The sequence below is a fragment of the Electrophorus electricus genome, chromosome 9 (genome assembly GCF_041902795.1).
Source record: "Electrophorus electricus isolate QZ-2024a chromosome 9, ASM4190279v1, whole genome shotgun sequence".
Taxonomy (NCBI): domain Eukaryota; kingdom Metazoa; phylum Chordata; class Actinopteri; order Gymnotiformes; family Gymnotidae; genus Electrophorus; species Electrophorus electricus.
The window spans coordinates 6,292,810-6,310,831 of NC_137505.1; the positions used below are offsets into that span (position 1 = coordinate 6,292,810).

Here is an 18,022-nt window from a genome sequence, read left to right on the forward strand (position 1 = left end):
GGACATTTTCCTTCTTGCAGGGTTAAACAGCATAGGTGAGATGAGTGTTCCAAGGGCTTCAGTGTTCCAGTACTTTTGTGAGCAGTGTTACATGGTTAAAGTTTGATATCTATTAACAAGCAATATATTGCTTGTCTGCTGTAAAATATCTTGATCGTTTGACTCTCGGGGTGGAATATCTTGTGTATCTGACATCTTGTCAGAGTGACACTCCCACTCCTCTGATTTGATTTGGTGAAGAGGTCTCACTCATTGACCCAAAGGATGCAGAGACACGGGGCCAGAGGGCACACTACATGTGTGGAAACCTGTCACTGTGGTCTACCTCCATTGGGCACCCAAGGATTGTCCAGAATATCTGAGAAAAGAAATGATGTGGATGGTGTGAACACAGCAAGCACAGTAGAGTTGCAGAGTTTATTTGCGCCACTGCACCTGCTGTAACTGACTGTACACCTAAAAGGGGTCTTTATAGCCCATGGCGGTGTTGATTTCCTCTGCCCAAATGGTCCATTAGTGCCAGACCATCCCAGGAGACTGCCCGCTGCCCACTTGGTGTAGAGATCTCGGATGTCCAAACCCAATTGGCCTGGATTGTGTTGGAACATGAGCTGCAGGGATAGAGAGCCGGGGACAGATAACAAACTAATAGGGATGCACAACAGTTTATTGGCTAATCTTTTTACTGAAGCCGCATGTTGTCCGGATACCGCAAGCATGTGCCTTAAAAACACTTACAGACCCATATCACCATGAGAGTGTCATTAGGCACTGGACCACATGCCAATCAATAAATGTCCAGGTCCAAGCATTTCTGGAAAAGCATTTTACCTCTTTTAGAACATCACAGTCAGTTTCCAGCATCCCCCAGCAATTGAGTACTGCCACTGTTAGTTGTACTCTTCTCTCTAGTCATCATCCCTTGTCAACAAATGACACAGAAGACAAAATGATGATTAGTAAAACATTGTCAACCGAATTGAAAAGGTCACACTTCTCATAATACACCCTGATCAAATGGGTTTCATTAAAGGAAGACATTCTTAACACAGGCATACAACTCATGCTAATGATGAAAAGGCAGAAACTTATAGTATCACTTGATGCAGAGAAGGTATTTAATAAAGTCAGTATAATAATAATAATAATAATAATAATAATAATAATGCATTTTAATTATAAGGCACATTTCATTTCAATCAATAGAGGATGATCTAAATTCTTGGATGAACATACCACTAAGTCTTAAAGGAAGAATGACTGCTATTAAAAATGACAATATTACCCAAGATAAATTGCCTTCTTTCACTGATCCCAGTTCAACCTCCTGATACCTGGTTCAAATCCCTTGATGAAGCCAGAACTAGATTTTATTGGAAAAATAAAAATAAATCTTAGAATTCATCGCCCCATTGCAAAATGGGGAAAATAAATTTCAATACTACTTCTGGTGCCGATATCTAGACCAAAATTTGCACCAGCACTTTTACCGTGTCGATATTAACAACAATCTCCAACTGACTCAGTATAAAATTCTCGGTAGACCACATCTTACACAGAAGAACCAAGCGGAATTTGTAGACTCTACATGCTTGCAATGTTCCCTAAATGCAACTGATTACCTTCACACTACTTGGCCCTGCACACCTGCACAACACTTTTGGCAACAAATAACTGAACACCTTTCCTTCTGTCTGGGTTCCAGTTTGCTTTGCTTGCTGGGAAACCACACTCCATTTACTATCCCCATTCAGTACATCTGCACCACATATCAATATAGAAAATCTTTCTACGGAACTGGAAAACTGGAGAACAAATGAATGGGACTCGCTTCTTACAGAACACATTTCCTTAAAAACGTGTCTAGTGCATCCAACATCACTCAGCAACATGGTAAAGACTTGGCACCATTTATTAACTCTGTCTCCCCATAAATATACCTGCCATCTCATCATTCTCAAACACACAAGCGTTCACACAACTACATGCGTGCATATCTTGCACATCCTTTTAATATTCCCTCCTTGTTCTTGCTTCTCTTTTATTATTGCGCCTTCCCTTGTCCATACACAAATAATAAGTCTTTGGTATGAGGTTTAAACACCACATTAGGCGCACATACAATCATTTTACTTTGTTGTGGTTGTTTGCTGTTTTGTTGTTTGTCTTGATCAGCATCCCCCACAGAAAACCAATCTGATCAGCTGATGATTTTTGCCTGTATATGAAATGAAGTTACATTTATATAGTGCCTTTTGTCAGTACTCAAGGACATTTTTCAATCAATGCATTGCACAATACTTTTACATCCTGTCCACACACACCAGTTATATGTAGTTTGTATATGGGGGAGAAGACATCTGTTAAAATAATTGTCATGATTGGCTGCATGTGCAGCAGGACTTGGTCATATATCTCAGTCATTGTGAGCTCCAAAATGCTTGATTGCAGCGTGAGTCCCAGTGCAACTGTCAACTAATTCCGCACAAGACATGGATGGTGTGTGTGTGTATCTGTCACATTCATGTAAAGATACTTGGCCGCTGGTATCTTGGAGACTCTGCATAATGTTGCTGTGTCGGGCCTAAAGTATGTTTTTAAAGAACGGCTGACTCAGACGTCACCTTGCAATATAGTCCCTTACATACCAGACATTTGTAGATGATAAAATATCTTTAGAAAATTTCTTAGACACAGCTCTGTGTGTATTTGGTGTTTATATTTATGTTTGTGTGTGAGTGACGGAGAATCTGAATACCACTTACCCCGTGACTTGTGGTAGAAGGACCTCTGGCAAAACAGAAACAGCAGCTGTTGATGGAAACTGTCTCATTATTTACCACTCAAGTTCAGCCTTGGGCTCTGAGCAACATGCTTTATCTCACACTGTGTGTGGGGGGGTATGGACGACTGTCTTTCTGAAATGCTCTGTGCTGTAATTACAGTATCTATACAGATGTAGGTTGGTCATTTGTCAACATTCATCACAGGCTTCATATTTGGATCTGCATGTGGTTGAAATGAACAGCAGTATAACAGAGCTGACACTAATGTGTTCTTGGATTACAGTTACCCCTCAGCCTAGCTTGCTGGATCTTTTGATGTTGGCGTTTTTATCTCACTTTTTCTAATACAGGAGAGTTTCTGTTTCCTACCGAGTGCATTTAGTCCACGTCTGCACCGTGGGGGGAACAGCTCAGCACTTCCCACTGATTTGCATTGTGTATCTTCTCTTTATTGTTTTTAAACTAAACTTGTAACTACGCCAAAAAGCTCTTATAAACAAATGGACCATTATTGTATTAGTCAGTAGAGGTGAGGGGGATGGCAGGAATATCAGAACGAAGTAGCTGTACGAGGTAAAGGAATATAGGATTATGGATTGTTATTTTAACTGTTTGCCAGGTGGTCCATCATGATGGACAGGTTGGTCTCCCATGTGAATTGTATCTGCCATATTAGGTTTGTCACCACTGTCATACACTAATAAGTTAACTCTTATTTAATAACTCGCAATGGGGTGAGTTTTTCCTGACCTGTACTGTCCTGTCAGTAAGTCAAGGATTAAACTAAATGACTGGATTTTTCCACAAGGTATACAAAGATAACCATTCTCTCTCTCTCTCGCTCATTCATATATATATTATACAGGAAATGCCGTAAACCACTGAAACTGTTTCAAATGATGGTGGCAGAAAAACTGAAATGGGGAAAAGTGCTGAATTATGAGTTCTCTTCCTCACATTCCATCTGTCTCCAGCTTTTCTCTCTCCTCTAAGTGCCGCTGAGTAATGGTTTCTCTGTGGGCTTAGGCAGCGAACTCTCGCAATGCAGCTTTAAAAAGCGAATAAACTACTGAAAGTGTTTCCAATGATGGTGATAGAAAAACTGAAATGGGGAAAATGCGCGGCGAAAAGGGCTGAGTTTGCGGTTCTCGTCATCTCATCCTCACTTTTCCCCTCTACTTCAACTCTCTCTCTCTCTCTCTCTCTCTCTCTCTCTCTCTCTCTCTCTCTCTCTCTCTCTGTGTAGAGAAGCTGGTAGCCTATCAGAGGGAGTTCCACGCTCTGCGGGAGCGTCTGCGCGCGGCAGAGCAGCGAACCCTGCAGCGCTCGTCTGAACTGAACAGCGTCCTGGAACAGTTCCGCCGCGCCATCGCCGAGACCAACGGGAGCAAGGACGCTCTCAACAACTTCTCAGGTGTTTACACAGGCACATGTTCGCGTTTAATCGGTTAGCAGACACTCCTATCCAAAGTGGCTTAGAACAATTGTTGAGACATTAAACGGTAAACTGAAAAGGGTAGATTCTGAATGGCTTTATAACTTTAAAAAGACAAAAGGCTTATGCTAGCTTGATCAAAAACAAGTGTGGAAAAGAAACCTTTTAAAGTGCAATATTACAGCCTAGTCTTGTTTGCACATTAATTAAAAAATAACTTTAGATTAGATTAGTAGATGCTTAACGTTCCACAAGCTCATTTGCATCACTAAAAGTGCACATACATAGATAAACGGCATTGCAGTTACCAGATATGGTCTGGCCAAGCTGCAGTCCAAGGAGATGGACAGCAGTTCAGAGCTAGAGCATTTCACTACCGTGAGAGAAGCTTCTTTAGTCTTGTGTAAAACTGAGTGGTAACCGCACATCACTTAAAAAAAAAAAAAAACAGTGCCACCTCAGCAAGATTGCTTGAGTTTTACTGCAACAGATTGCGAAATATGCAGAGCCCACAATACATTTTGGGACAGTGACATCAACATTAAACCTTTTTTTCTGTATACAGAAGCTTTAATAAAAGACATGAATATGCTTTGAGAATAGTAAATTTAATTGTTTATTGACCGAATATAAATGTTTTTTGAGCTGGGTAGCGCAATGACAGCAACGTCTACCAGTGTGTTCACCATACCCTGGTGCAGTCCTTACCATTTTAAAAAAAGAAAAGTCTCATTTTCTTGCATAAACTTGTGCAATGCCACACAGTACTGCCTGCCAAGATATGTTAGCAAAACAAACATAAACACACCGTTATGTACTGTTAGGACTATGGACCTCATCTCTGCCCAGCTACTGAAGTAAGACCGGCTACAGAAGGCATCTCTCGTGGGCCTCTATGGGTCACAGACGAAGGCAGCAATGCTGCTTTTAGAAACTCTGAGATACCATTGATGCACTGGATCGATATTGTCCAGCAGTTTTACTATTTCCGTGTGATGGTGAGGCCTAATGAAGAACTACACACGCAGTGTGTATAACTGTGACCGTCTCGGTGTCATGAGTACTGATGCAGTGATCTTCAAATCATTATTTCGTGGCAGTGCGTTATAATATAATCTGTATATGATCTGTAGAGTGCTGAATGTATGCTTGTATCCTCTCAGGTGTAGGGGCACAGGTAACTGGAGGAGGGGAAAAAAAGTTTATATATTGGTGCCCACATTAAAATATTTATTTATATCTCACATAACCCATGGTTAATACTGAACTGTTATGCTTGTTGTTCAAGCTGCGATCTGAATATAGTTCTGTGTCATTTAGAAACCCAGGGGAAATCATTATTGCACAAAGAAGCAACACATTTCATTAAAAAAAGGAAAAAGAACCTCTTTAAAGGCTGTGAAGTATGCATATTTCTAATGCTAGGACAGTCCTTGAAACACTGTTGGCACTTTTAGTTTTTATATATATATATATATATATATGTGTCAACTTATTTATAGAAGTTGGGGGATAAAGGAACAGCAAAAACAATCTTTGGCCAAAGTGCAACATTTGAAGTGTGATTTGTTTTCAGCTGATGCCTGCTGTTATTGGGATGCAGGGGTGTCAGAGTCCAGGCCTGGAGGGCTGGAATCCAGCAAAGTTTGGCGATTGCTCTGCTCAGTTGAATCAGGTGCACTTAAGCAGGTCAATCACCAAACCACGCTGGACTCGCAGACCAGGTTTGACACAAGTGCTACATATTGGTTAAATGCACCTGATTAAATTCCCCAAGTTTAGTAGGTGTGTCTGAGCACAGCATTCGCTAAACATTGCTGGACTCTGGCCATCCAGGACCGGACGATGGCACCCCTGCTGTGCGGTGTTTAAACCTTTTTAACTTTTCCGTTTGGTCGGAGTGAATTTCCTTCTTAAAGTAAACGAATGAGTTTCACTTTGACTTGTGCCTGCTGAGGACTGGTTTTAGTCAATCTTGTGTGGTGTGACTCAGAATGCAATGGACCGCCATTGTGTTAATTGATTCTGTAGCTTTTTACACAATCTCCACGTTGAGTTCTGTGGTGGTGTTTGTCTTCCCTCCAGATGAGACCCAGAAGCTGCTGAAACAGCTGGTTCACAGGAAGCCTCTCCAAGTGCCAAACATCTACCACCGCCTACCACACCTGCTAAACAACGAGGGCAGCTTGCGGCCGGCCGTACAGGTGGGCCAGGGCCGTACCGGAGGTGAGCAGCACCCGGCCTGCCCGGCTCGTTACAGACTATGGCTTTTTGCTACTTCTGTAAAATGTGGATGGGCTCATTTTTCACGTTCAGGGTTTGTACGACGTTTGGACGCAAATACGTGGATCCTTTTCTGGTAACTTTTTTGTACGTGTAAGCACACGGCAGAAGCATTCATGTTCCTTTAGAGTTTAGCAGGGTTTTATCCCACGACACACAACTTCGTTATATTTAACACAGACAGTGACGCTGCATCCCGCCCACATCTGGATAACTTCCAGCAAGTGTATTTTTGTCGTCTTGGCAGGGGAGGCTTGGAAGGCACATGTCAAAGGCCCGGAAGAGCCAACCATCCACTCTGTACAAATACAAATACCCTGTGTGATGAATTTGTGTAACTTGTCAAAGTTGAAGACTCATGGGCCTGTGTGTTGGAGCAGTCTTGCAGATCTATTTACTGAAAAATGAATATTAAAATGAACATTAGATCAGCCACTTAAAGAAACATGTTGATGTTCTACTGAAGCACTTCAAAAGCATGCAAGGGTGTTTTTTGTTTGTGACTACACTCTTCACTAGTGTTATGCATAGCGCTGCTCCACTGCTCGTAGCCAGATGTTAACGACGTTAATGGCCACACTCGCAAGCCTAAATAACCATTCATGGCCTTAAAGGTTCTCCAAAGTTCACCAAGAGGTTACTGTCTTCCACACCCATCTCCCTCATTTACATTTAGCAGACGCTCTAATGGAGTGACTTACAAAAGTGCTTTATCATTTACTCATAGAATGAATTCATCCTAGCCAGTACAGTAGGTTAGAGTCCAAGATACCATTGATCTAGAATACTGTTTAAATACAGGGATCATTGTTGATACCTAGACATGCAAAACGCGTACAAGCTTTATAACGGACAACAAAAATGCGATAAACAATACAAGTACTAGAATTTCAATTCTTCAACATGGGTGTAGGATCAGAGGTCATTTTAAATATTCCATAAATAGATTTAGATTTCTCATCTATCCAGGCTTTGCCAGTACCATGCGTCTTAAAGGGCCTCTTGTTGTTCCCCTCACACACCCTCAGCCTCTGTGTCAGATTCTCATAACAGGATTAGAGTCTTTTTGAATCCAGTGGGCTTTACAGAGAGGACCTTCTTGGGGGCAGTAGCGTGTGTGTGTGTGTGTGTGTGTGTGTGTGTGTGTGTGTGTGTGTGTGTTCTGCCCTATACACACCCTCCTTGCCTTTTTATATACTGAATGGGTAAAAGTCTTCTGGGAATGCCGTGTGGACAAAGGAAGAGGACTCAGGAGACCTGCTCCTCCTCCTCAGTGATGTCTGTAACGCTGCTGGGTGTATCCATTACCTGTCTTTACAGGCTGTCCTTGCCTGGAAGTCTTTAGACTAGCAGAACTGATATCCCAAGCTGCCCTGTTCTTTGTTAAAGTGGGCTATTTAGCCTCCTGTCTGGTCCAGTGCTCTGGGCTATATTTTAGCAACGCCTGTTACAACTAACATCTAGGAACGACAGAGAGGCCAGTGACGTCCTTTGATTATATAGGTACATATAGCAATTGCATAATGGGTTGCGATAAATAAGAAACTGTTTACTGTCAGACATGCTTTTTGCGTCTTTTTTTCTTCTTCAATGTTCGTTAAATTGTTTGTGTTGCGATTAATTAAATTATGCCTACAAAGCTTAATTACAATGGCTAGCATTGCTCGAGACACTCCGAACACCGTACACGCTATGATGAGTAAGAGCTCATTTGCGTATTGCAACCTTCTGCTATATTAGTACCGCAAAGGGCAGTATTGTGACGACGATCTTCAGATGCTGTACTGTGCAGCCGGCATCTGTGTGAATGGCAGTCTCACCATGCTCGCACACTTGTTTTCTTTTCCTAAGCCAATTTGAGAAATGAAAAATGTTTTTTGTTGGAGTGTTTTTCTGCAGCAGCAATCAACCCATATGCTCTGGTTCATGTCTGTGCGTGGCTGGACCACCCCTTGCCTGGATAAGTAAACATCTCTGCCCTTTTACTCAAACAGTCCCCACGGCTTCTCATCATGGGCTGTTCTCCCTGCTTTTTCGCCCACAGTAAGGGCATAACCTTCCCACGCCTCCAAGTTTGTATTAGATCACAGGACTATTTTTAGGTTTGTAAATTGGGACAACTTCAGTTGTCCAGCCCCTGGAGATTCTGTCTGCCACAGGTAAAATATGTGCAGACAAATGGAGAAATGGGAGTATGTATGGGTTTAACGCGCCGTCCGCTGTCGAGATCCCTCTTTCGCAGGGTTTAGTTTGTATGGGAGGATTATGTAAATTAGAAACGGTTCTTCTCAGTAATATAACCACTCATGTCTCCAAAGGCAGGGTGTAGATCTGGACTGGCAGCAGTTTAAGCTCCGAGGCACTTCCAGTGTTTGAATCCCGGCGCCTGTCCTTCTGCACCTTCCTTGCTGCTGAGACCGAGAAGACGTGGTCACAGAGCCACTGAACGTTCTCTGTCTTTCTGAGGAGCTCAACAGTAGATGCTTCTCTTTTGAAAAGGAAGAAGGGCAGCAGGAGAGAGTGGGTGGGTGTGGGTGGGTGTCTCTGCAGTTTTAGCTTCTGCTTTCTTTTTCTCTGTCTGTCTGTATCTCTGCTTTTCTTTCTCTCTCTCTCTCTCTCTCTCTCTCTCTCTCTCTCTCTCTCTCTCTCTCTCTCTCTCTCCCGCCGCCGTCATGCTCTTTCAGGTCTTTTCACCCTTGACCTAATTTGCAGTTGTCGTGTAGTTACCTCTGGTTACCTCTGCAGTGGAAACACCAGGAAATTGAGGACATATTTGTTTCTCTTCTGTTTAGTCTTGATAAAGTGACAGCATTTCTATCGTTCTGTCAGTCCTGAGAATGTTCTCGCTCTCTGTCTCTCTCTCTCTCACACACACACACACACACACACACACACAGGCATGCGTGCAGAGACGGATATGCTCAGCTCTTTCTCTCGCGTAAAAAAAAAGAAGCTTTGCTCCCACGTTTTGAAGAACATGCTTTCAGTTTTCCTTTAGCCCAAGGTCACGGTCTGTAAGTGTGTGTACCTCTGAGTGGGAGAGTTTGAATCTCTCGCTCTTCCTCTGCACATCCATATGCGTGTGATTTGTTATAAACAAAACTTTCATGGGCGGGGGAGAACAGACAAACAAAAAATGCACACATCCAACAGTTAAAGAAAAATAAATAAAATAGAAAAGCAGGAGAATCAAGTAGCTGAGAAGGGAAGGAAGTCCTTACTAACTGCTGCAAGCCACCCACAGGTGACGTGAGGCTTTTTGCATCTGTGCACGTGGTTTGTGTTACTCAATGGCTCTCTTGTTTTCTGGTTTTTGCTTGTTTGTTTTGGTTTCTTTTTAACTGAGAGACAATGAAGCTTCTCATGACCAATTATGCTTCTCCTGTATGCCACATGTTTGCTCTTGTGGCTAGAAGTACATTTGTTTACTCAACTGCGTCGTACAGAACAGCCCAGCGGTGTTGGGAGTAGAGTGTAATTGTGTTGCCTCCCTACGGCCCTGCTGCATGCGTGCCTCTCCGCTCATCCACGGGCCCCTACGTCTGCCCTCCTGCTTACACTGGGGCTGGGACATGAATATTTGCCATGTCAGCAGTGGCCAAAATGACGGTTTTCAGTTTTGTCTCACTATTGTTAAAATGGTGTTGAAAAATTGTCTTTTAAAGGCACTATTACACACAGGAATAATTTCCCCTGATTTATGATGATGATGATAACCTCTCTATTCTTCTAAACGCTCAGGGATCATTTAAGTAAAAGTGAACTCATCACCAGCACTGCTGCTGTGTGCTGTTCAGGTTATAAATATGTAAACAGAAAAGTCTGACGGAACAGTAGCAGTAGCAGCTGTGCAACTACGCCTCCCTTTTTCCCCTTCTTTCTGTCTTCAGCCTTGCAATAGCCTCGCATAATGTGTTAGCCTCGGGGGTGCTTCCGCCTGCTTGGTGCACTTTATGCTTTCATATTAATCTGGGAAGGACGGACTCCGTGCTGTAGGCCCAGACAGAAGTGGATTTGGAGAATGGCTCCAGAGCAGGGTTCTGTTTCACAAGGCAAGCTGGTCACAAGTCATTTCTTCAGTGTCTTGTGACTGTTTAGTGGTGGTCAGTAAATATGTGGAAACGACTCGATACAGCAGGTATTAAGAGAGAGCGGTGTGTTTTCATATTTGTGTCCTGGGCAGTTTCCATGGTGATGGGCATCCCTACCGTCAAGCGGAAGGTGAAGTCTTACCTGTCGGAGACGTTGCGGTCGCTCATCGATAAACTCTCAGCGGAAGAGAAGCTTGACTGCGTCATTGTAGTCTTCATCGGCGAGGTGAGTGTGCTGCCTTCATCTGGGAAGGATAAACGGGTACGTTTTAAAAAGGTCATTCTGTGTGTGTGTGTGTGCGTGCCTTGGGTTTATCTAGGTTCTGGAAGCCCTGTACATTTGACTTTTTTTTAACATTTTCAGCATTTAGCAGACACTCTTATCCAGAGCGACTCACAAAAGTGCATTTTAAAACCAAGCACGGTAAATAGTTGCTCCAAACTGGTATGTCTGTGGTTTGGCCGGGTGAACTGGGTCGGTGGGGTAGCTGCTGGACTGGCCTTGCCTACAGAGGCAGTCTTTCAGACTGGGTCTCTGGTTCATAATGGACCTGTCAGAAGTGTGAGGCACAGAATGGAGGGAAAGACGAGCAGGCGTAATAAGGCACGAAAAGAGGTCGCTTCTGTTTCTCACTCTCAAGTTCAAGTTCAAGTTCGGTTTATTCGTCACATACGTAGTCATACACAGTATAACGCGCAGTGAAATGGTGGAGAGTGCTCTGTCCAAACTGAGGAAGAGAACAGGGGTGCATAGAGAAATATATATATATATATATATATATATATATATATATATATATATATATATATATATGCAAGATATATATATATATATATATATATATATATATATATATATATATATATATGCAAGATATATATATTCTCTAACTCTGTCCCACTTTATTTACTCGTATCTAGTATTGTGTGGTGTACATATTACACGTTTGGTAAACACGTGCACGTTTATGCTAGTGCTGTAAACATAATTACTTTATAGTTAACTGCAATTTTTAGTTTAGTCTGAAGATTAATTTGCCTGCGATCTATCACAGTTTACTAACATGTTATTTTATCTAACTGGAAAAACTTTCTTGCAATTACACACACACGCGTGTGTGTGCGTGCACAAGTGTGATTTGTGTGTGTGTGTGTGTGTGTGTGTGTGTGTGTGTGTGTGTGTGTGTGTGTGTGTGTGTGTGTGTGTGTGTGTGTGTGTGTGTGTGTGTGTGTGTGTGTGTGTGTGTGTGTGTGTGTGTGTGTGTGTGTGAACCTATTCGGTTTTAGACATGTCGACCTGATGTACTGTGCTCTTTTCCACAGACAGACATTGATTATGTGCACAGTGTGGTCTCAGGCCTCGAGAAAGAGTGAGTGACACCTTTTTTTTTTTTTCCCCCCGTTAGCACATCCTGGCTTTGTCACATACAGTATCCACATTGTCAAACTATATCATAGTATACCGTCTTGCTTGGGGCTTCAAGGATTAAAAAAAAAACAAACAAACAAAAAAACTCCACAGTGTAGTTGCTATGCATAAACAGTTGTGTTCACTGTCTGACCTAAACACCAAACTGAGCTGCAGCATGTAACGATGTGTAGATTCTCTGAAGTAATATTTACCATAGCAACGGGGGACAAACGTGCATACACGCGCTGTAAATCTCACACGCCACATCTCGGTTTGAACCCTTTTGTCATTTCTCTTCCAGATTTTTCAAAGAGCTGAATTCTGGGCTGCTGGAAGTCATCTCCCCACCTGCCAGTTACTATCCAGACCTCAACAACCTGAAGGAGACCTTTGGGGACTCCAGGGAGAGAGTGAAGTGAGTGCTCCAGCCAGCCGTCTGGCCTGGTCCATGGCCTGCGAGACGGCCACCGTGGCTGCCCCGAGTGAACACGCACTCAGGTGGCTTGGGTTTTGGCCGGCTCGCTGTCGCTAGGTCTGCTGGGCACCAACGGCGCCACTGTGGAACAGCTGCTGCACACAGGGAACTAGGGACGAGAGAGAGGTTTTTTTTTTTCCCCTCTATCATGGGTAGAAGGCCGCCTGAGATGAGAGATGTATTATGGAAAATACGTGAAGGAGGGTAGTCAGTTACTCTGTATTCACCAGACACTCTGGAAGTGAGACCAAGGTCACGGTCTTGCTTTGCTGCATGTCTCTGATTTTGTCTCTTTCTTCATGATTCTTTAAAAGATGCTTTCTTGTCCATCTTCTTCCTGTAAACCAGTTCCATATCCTTCTCCCTGCATGTCAATCTCTGCCTCTGTACAACCTGTTCTTCTCCTCACTGCTTAACATCTTTCGCTCGCTCTTTTTCATATTTTTCCCCAGAGAAATCACTGTCACACTATCAAAAGCCTCTGATCCATATGGTGTGTGTGGGTGTGGGTGTGTGTGTACACACTACTGAGGATCAAAATAACATGCAAAGGCAGAAAAGGGCTTGGTAGTCAGTGTTATGCATATTTTCATACATTTATTTAACCAAAGTAAAAGGGTGGAGGGAGCATTTGGTTAAAGGCTGAGCTTAGATTTAGTTTAACAGTAAATGTGTGCGGTCCTCTGAGCTCTGTTGTGCTGTCACTGCTGGAGTCCAAGCCGCTGAAACACATTCTGACTTTCATGCATTGCTTTTTTTTTTATATGCCTCTGTTGTAGGCGGAGGGTTTATTAAATATTTATGTCTAGTCCCTCTCTGTGCTGGAGGGATGGAATGATGGTCAAGCAATGGTGTGAGAGTGTGTGAGTGTCTGGGTCTTTAAAGACTTCATGCTTTACAGACCAGGCAGCGTAAACACTTGAAGATGTGAAGATGCTGCAAGGTCTATATAACAGAGGCTTTATTTTGCTTCATTTGCTGTCAGACTCTCAGCATGCTGCACTTCATGAAAACGAGAGTAAATCGCTCACCGTGACTGATCTAGCTTGCCAGACTGCTTTCCTATCATTTTTTAATTTCCAAGGTGTGTGAGGGTCTGCTCGCCAGTCAGGTTTCCATGCTGACGGACTTTAGCCACCGTTCTTCTCCACTTCGCTTTAACGCCTGACCCTGCACAGCTAGTCATGAATGTCTGAGTGTGTTTAATAGTTGGTTCTTTACTTTTTCAGATGGCGGACAAAGCAAAACTTGGACTATTCGTTCCTCATGATGTACTCGGTCAGCAAAGGTGTTTACTATGTCCAGGTAATGCCACCTTAATGCCAGCTTACTGCATCGCAGGACTGTGAGCCCCATGCAATAACCTGTTTTACATTCTTCTCAAGTTTCTCGTAAAGCTGATGTGTTGGATTCAGCAAACTGAGAGCACGTGTCGTGATAAATGGCACTGCAATAGCAAATGCGACAGTATCAGTATCATGAACTGTTAAGTGGTATAAATGAAGTTTAATTGAATGGGGATTTGTCACTGTATATAAAGTCACTGGGCAATATGGCCATGTGTACAATCACAGCACATCTGTCCTTAGCAGATGATGATGATGATGATGATGATGTCTAATAATGTATAAAATGGTAGTCAAATACTACTGGGTTTTTCACAACACGTTAATTGATGCATCAAGTTTAATTTCTATATTCAAACTAAATTTTACAGGCTAATCAAATATATACTCCCAAGTTCTCTTAATTGTAGCAAGGTCTCTTAAATCACTCATACGAGCGATTCAAGAACGAGTATCGGTTTGCTTCTTTTTCAACTTTAACATCTATGTACAGCTCACTGTATGTTGACTTGTATTTGTTTCTTATTGTTTGTGATTTAGATATTAGAAAAGTGCATTCTACATGTTTAGTTAGTTAATAATTTAAAACATCCATATTTAGTAATTACATGAAGTGCGGTATACACAGTGTGTTATTTTAATCGTGCCAGTCCCCAGAAAGTGATCTTGGCTTTGGAATCACTGTGTTGGAAAAAGTGGATTTCACTCAAGCACTGGTTCTGGGCATTTTGTGTGGGGGCAGGGATTCCCTGGGCCTGCAGTGTTCAGTATGTGCCGATGGTTGCTTGCTCGTGAGCTGATCAGGAAATTCTAAGAGTAGGACATCTCTCATCTCAGGGATCGGTTTTCGCCTCAGTGGTCAATGAAAGTATGTTCGGACGTTTGGCTGTGCATACCTACGGGCATGTCTGGGACCGGAGAGGTGGCCAAGCAGTAGTGGCTCAGTGGTTAATGTACTTCACTAGTAATCAGAAGGTTGCCGGTTCAAGTCCCACCACTGCCAGGTTGCCACTGTTGGGCCCCCGAGCAACACCCTTAACCCTCAATTACTCAAGTTGTGTTCAGTCATAATTGTAAGTCTTTTTGGATAAAAGTGCCAGCTAAATGCTGTAAACGTAAATGAATGTGTTGCATTCTTAGAGGTCTGTCCTGCGTCAGTGCAGGGGCTTTGCCCAGTTCCTCATGTTCTGACATGAAGAACAAACACAGCACCACCACCACGTCACGTCCTAACCCCACACATCCTTTTCACTGTCTCTCTTCATCCCGAAGAAGTGCCACCCCAGCGCACAGACCATTTTCATGCTTTCAGTGTAAACGCCTTTGTTCTCATTCACGCATGTAGCGTTTTTTTCCAAGCTTTATTTTGCTTGTCTGCGTCATACAAGCAACTCCTTAGCATTTTTCATTTCTCTGTCTTCTCTTTCCATGCCGTGCTCTTAGGAGAGGGGGAAAGGTATCACTTCAAGTTTTGTCTTTAAATCAGGTTACTCTAGGCACTAGTGCATTAGCTTTTTGTGTGAGAGACGTGTTGGGTCGGTGTGTGTGAGAGAGAGGGAGAAGAACGACTAACTGGATTGCCTGCATGGCTCTCTCTCACTTACATGTTGATCACAGCTGGAGGACGACATCGTTGCGAAATCCAACTACTTTGCCACCATGAAGAACTTTGCCATGCAGCTGGCCTCTGAAGACTGGATGATTCTGGAGTTCTCCCAGCTGGGTTTCATTGGTACAACCCTTGCACTGGGGTCTATAAAATACCTAAAGTAGTTATCTACGGTTTTCCTAGGGCGTCATGAACCTGGTGCATTAACTTATGTCTTTGAATGCAGTTTGTTGTCAACGCCTGTGTTCTTAAATGCACACGTTTCCATTTCTTTCTCTCAGGCAAGATGTTCCAGGCTCCTGATCTGAATCTGATAGTGGAGTTCATATTTATGTTTTACAAGGAGAAACCCATAGACTGGCTGCTGGACCACGTTCTCTGGGTCAAAGTGTGCAACCCAGAGAAAGATGCTGTAAGTCCTCCGCTTTGCGTGCCTGTAGTCCTCTCTCTCGTGACCGGCTTTGTGTTCGTCTGTATCCTTGGGAGAGTTCTGGGCTGCTGGCTGGCCTGTCCAAGTTATTTTCCCACCACAGGAACGTCAGGCTGACCTTTCGTTTTCTTTTTATAGAAATTTTGAATATTTGTATACTTAGTTGAAGCTTAATGTGTCTATTTGGTGATGGGGGCAATACATTTTTTGGAGTTATTCAACTCCAAAAAAGCAATCGTACCGATCAAATTTTTTTTTTTTATATATATATATATATATATATAATTTATTTATTTATTTAAATAAGAATTTATATATCATGTGGTGCTTTGATCTCAGAGAAAGGTTGTTCCAGCTACTGTCAACAAGCCCTCCAATTACCTGACCCTTCACTGTTCCGCGCCCCAACTCTCAGCGCTGCGCTGAACGGCGCTTTGATGCTGCGCGAACCCCTGCGTCTACCGAAAGCGTTGAAAGATTCCCGTGATTTGTGTTTTGGAGTAGCACTGATGCGTAATGTGATGAGATGGCCTCAAAGTCAATACACCCTGCCCACCTGTCGGTACGTGAGAAACGTTTGGTCAGGTGTGGCTGCCTCCTTTTCTAGTCTCGGCTTTCTGCTTTTTGTCATTACCCAGCCCTCTCACTGCTGGGTGTGTGTTAGTACAGAGAGAGGAAAGTGCTGCTCTCACAGCAGCTCAGTGGTTAAGGTACTAGTAATCGGAAGGTTGCCGGTTCAAGCCCCACCCTCACCAGCTTGCCACTGTTGGGCCCCTGAGCAAGACCCTTAACCCTCAATTGCTCAAGTTGTACTCAGTCATAATTGTAAGCTGCTTTGGATAAAAGGGTCAGCTAAATGTAATGTAAATGTAAATTTAGCTGTTTGGTCATTTGTTCACTGACTGTGAAAGCTGAATTACAGTGAGATTTTTTTTTTTTTTTAGAACTGCTCTGTTGTGTGTATTTTAAAAAAAAAAAAAAAATTTTAAGTTAACCACAACTGAGAAGAGATCCATTTTGTGTAGCTCACGTTTTGCCTCTGTGTGTTTGCTTCTTGTTCTGACGGTGCAGAAGCACTGCGAGAGGCAGAAATCCAGCCTGCGTATCCGCTTCAGGCCTTCTCTGTTCCAGCATGTGGGACTGCATTCCTCCCTGGCAGGGAAGATCCAGAAACTCACGGTAACGCACGTGAACACGCGCACACGTACAGGAAAAGTAAAGTCAAAAAAAGAATGCAGAAGAGACGCATGCAAAGGATGAGGTTGAGGAACGTCAAAACAAACCTGTAGAGAATCAGATTTATTTTTGTCTAGTTTGCAATCGGTGTAACTTGATAACACTTTTACGTCTAGTAGTGTAGACATGTGCTCACATCACTTTTTACGTCGCTCATACCAGTTCCAAGTACCAGATCTCAAATATCCTCTCCTACCAGTGATCTGTTTCAATACCTGGAAATTTGTAGACATCGATACTAGTTATTAATACAAGTATCCCAAAACCATCTTGACTGTGGCCTCGGAGATCATGAGCTTACTTCCTGTAACCAAACGACTTCCTGTTGTCCCTAAAAATCCCTACAGGTTTCTCTCCTCTTGTTCAGACGTAGTACAGCGTCTTGAAGCCACTCCTTAGACCCTGTTCCCCTGCCTGTGAGACTAAACGCACGCACCCACACACTCACCTTTCGTGGAAGGTGCTACTTCTGGCATCAGTGAACAGATGAGCAGTCAGACTGCTCATGCAGGTGTCCCTCTCGAGTGCTGCACAGGCTGTGATGTTGTCATCCTTCTCTCCCTGACGCCCTGGTTTAGGATAAAGACTTCTTGAAGCCACTGCTGCATAAGATCCACGTGAACCCGCCGGCGGAGGTGTCCACCTCGCTTAAGGTGTACCAGGGCCACACGCTGGAGAAGACTTACACGGGGGAGGACTTCTTCTGGGCCATCACGCCCATGGCAGGAGACTACGTCCTCTTTAAATTTGACCGGCCAGTCAGCATCGAGAGGTCATATCTCACCCTCTGTGTCTGTTCATCCCTTCCTCTCCATTTTTCTCTTCCTTTTTTTCATTCTCTCCTTCTCCTCTCTAATCTCTCACTTCTTTTCAGCCATGTACCTCCGTGATGTCAGAGAACAGCCTAACACATTCAGACT

General features: G+C 43.2%; 1 protein-coding gene across 1 annotated transcript in view; it reads left to right on the forward strand.

Annotated features, from left to right (window-relative positions):
* Positions 1-18,022, forward strand: part of mgat4a (alpha-1,3-mannosyl-glycoprotein 4-beta-N-acetylglucosaminyltransferase A) — a 35,072-nt gene that overhangs the window by 10,266 nt on the left and 6,784 nt on the right. The window contains exons 3-12 of the mRNA XM_027031447.3: positions 4,033-4,200; positions 6,307-6,447; positions 10,688-10,821; positions 11,919-11,965; positions 12,308-12,421; positions 13,711-13,786; positions 15,445-15,559; positions 15,718-15,848; positions 16,938-17,045; positions 17,681-17,874. Coding sequence (XP_026887248.2) covers positions 4,033-4,200; positions 6,307-6,447; positions 10,688-10,821; positions 11,919-11,965; positions 12,308-12,421; positions 13,711-13,786; positions 15,445-15,559; positions 15,718-15,848; positions 16,938-17,045; positions 17,681-17,874 — 1,228 coding nt within the window. The remainder of the gene's footprint in view (positions 1-4,032; positions 4,201-6,306; positions 6,448-10,687; positions 10,822-11,918; positions 11,966-12,307; positions 12,422-13,710; positions 13,787-15,444; positions 15,560-15,717; positions 15,849-16,937; positions 17,046-17,680; positions 17,875-18,022) is intronic.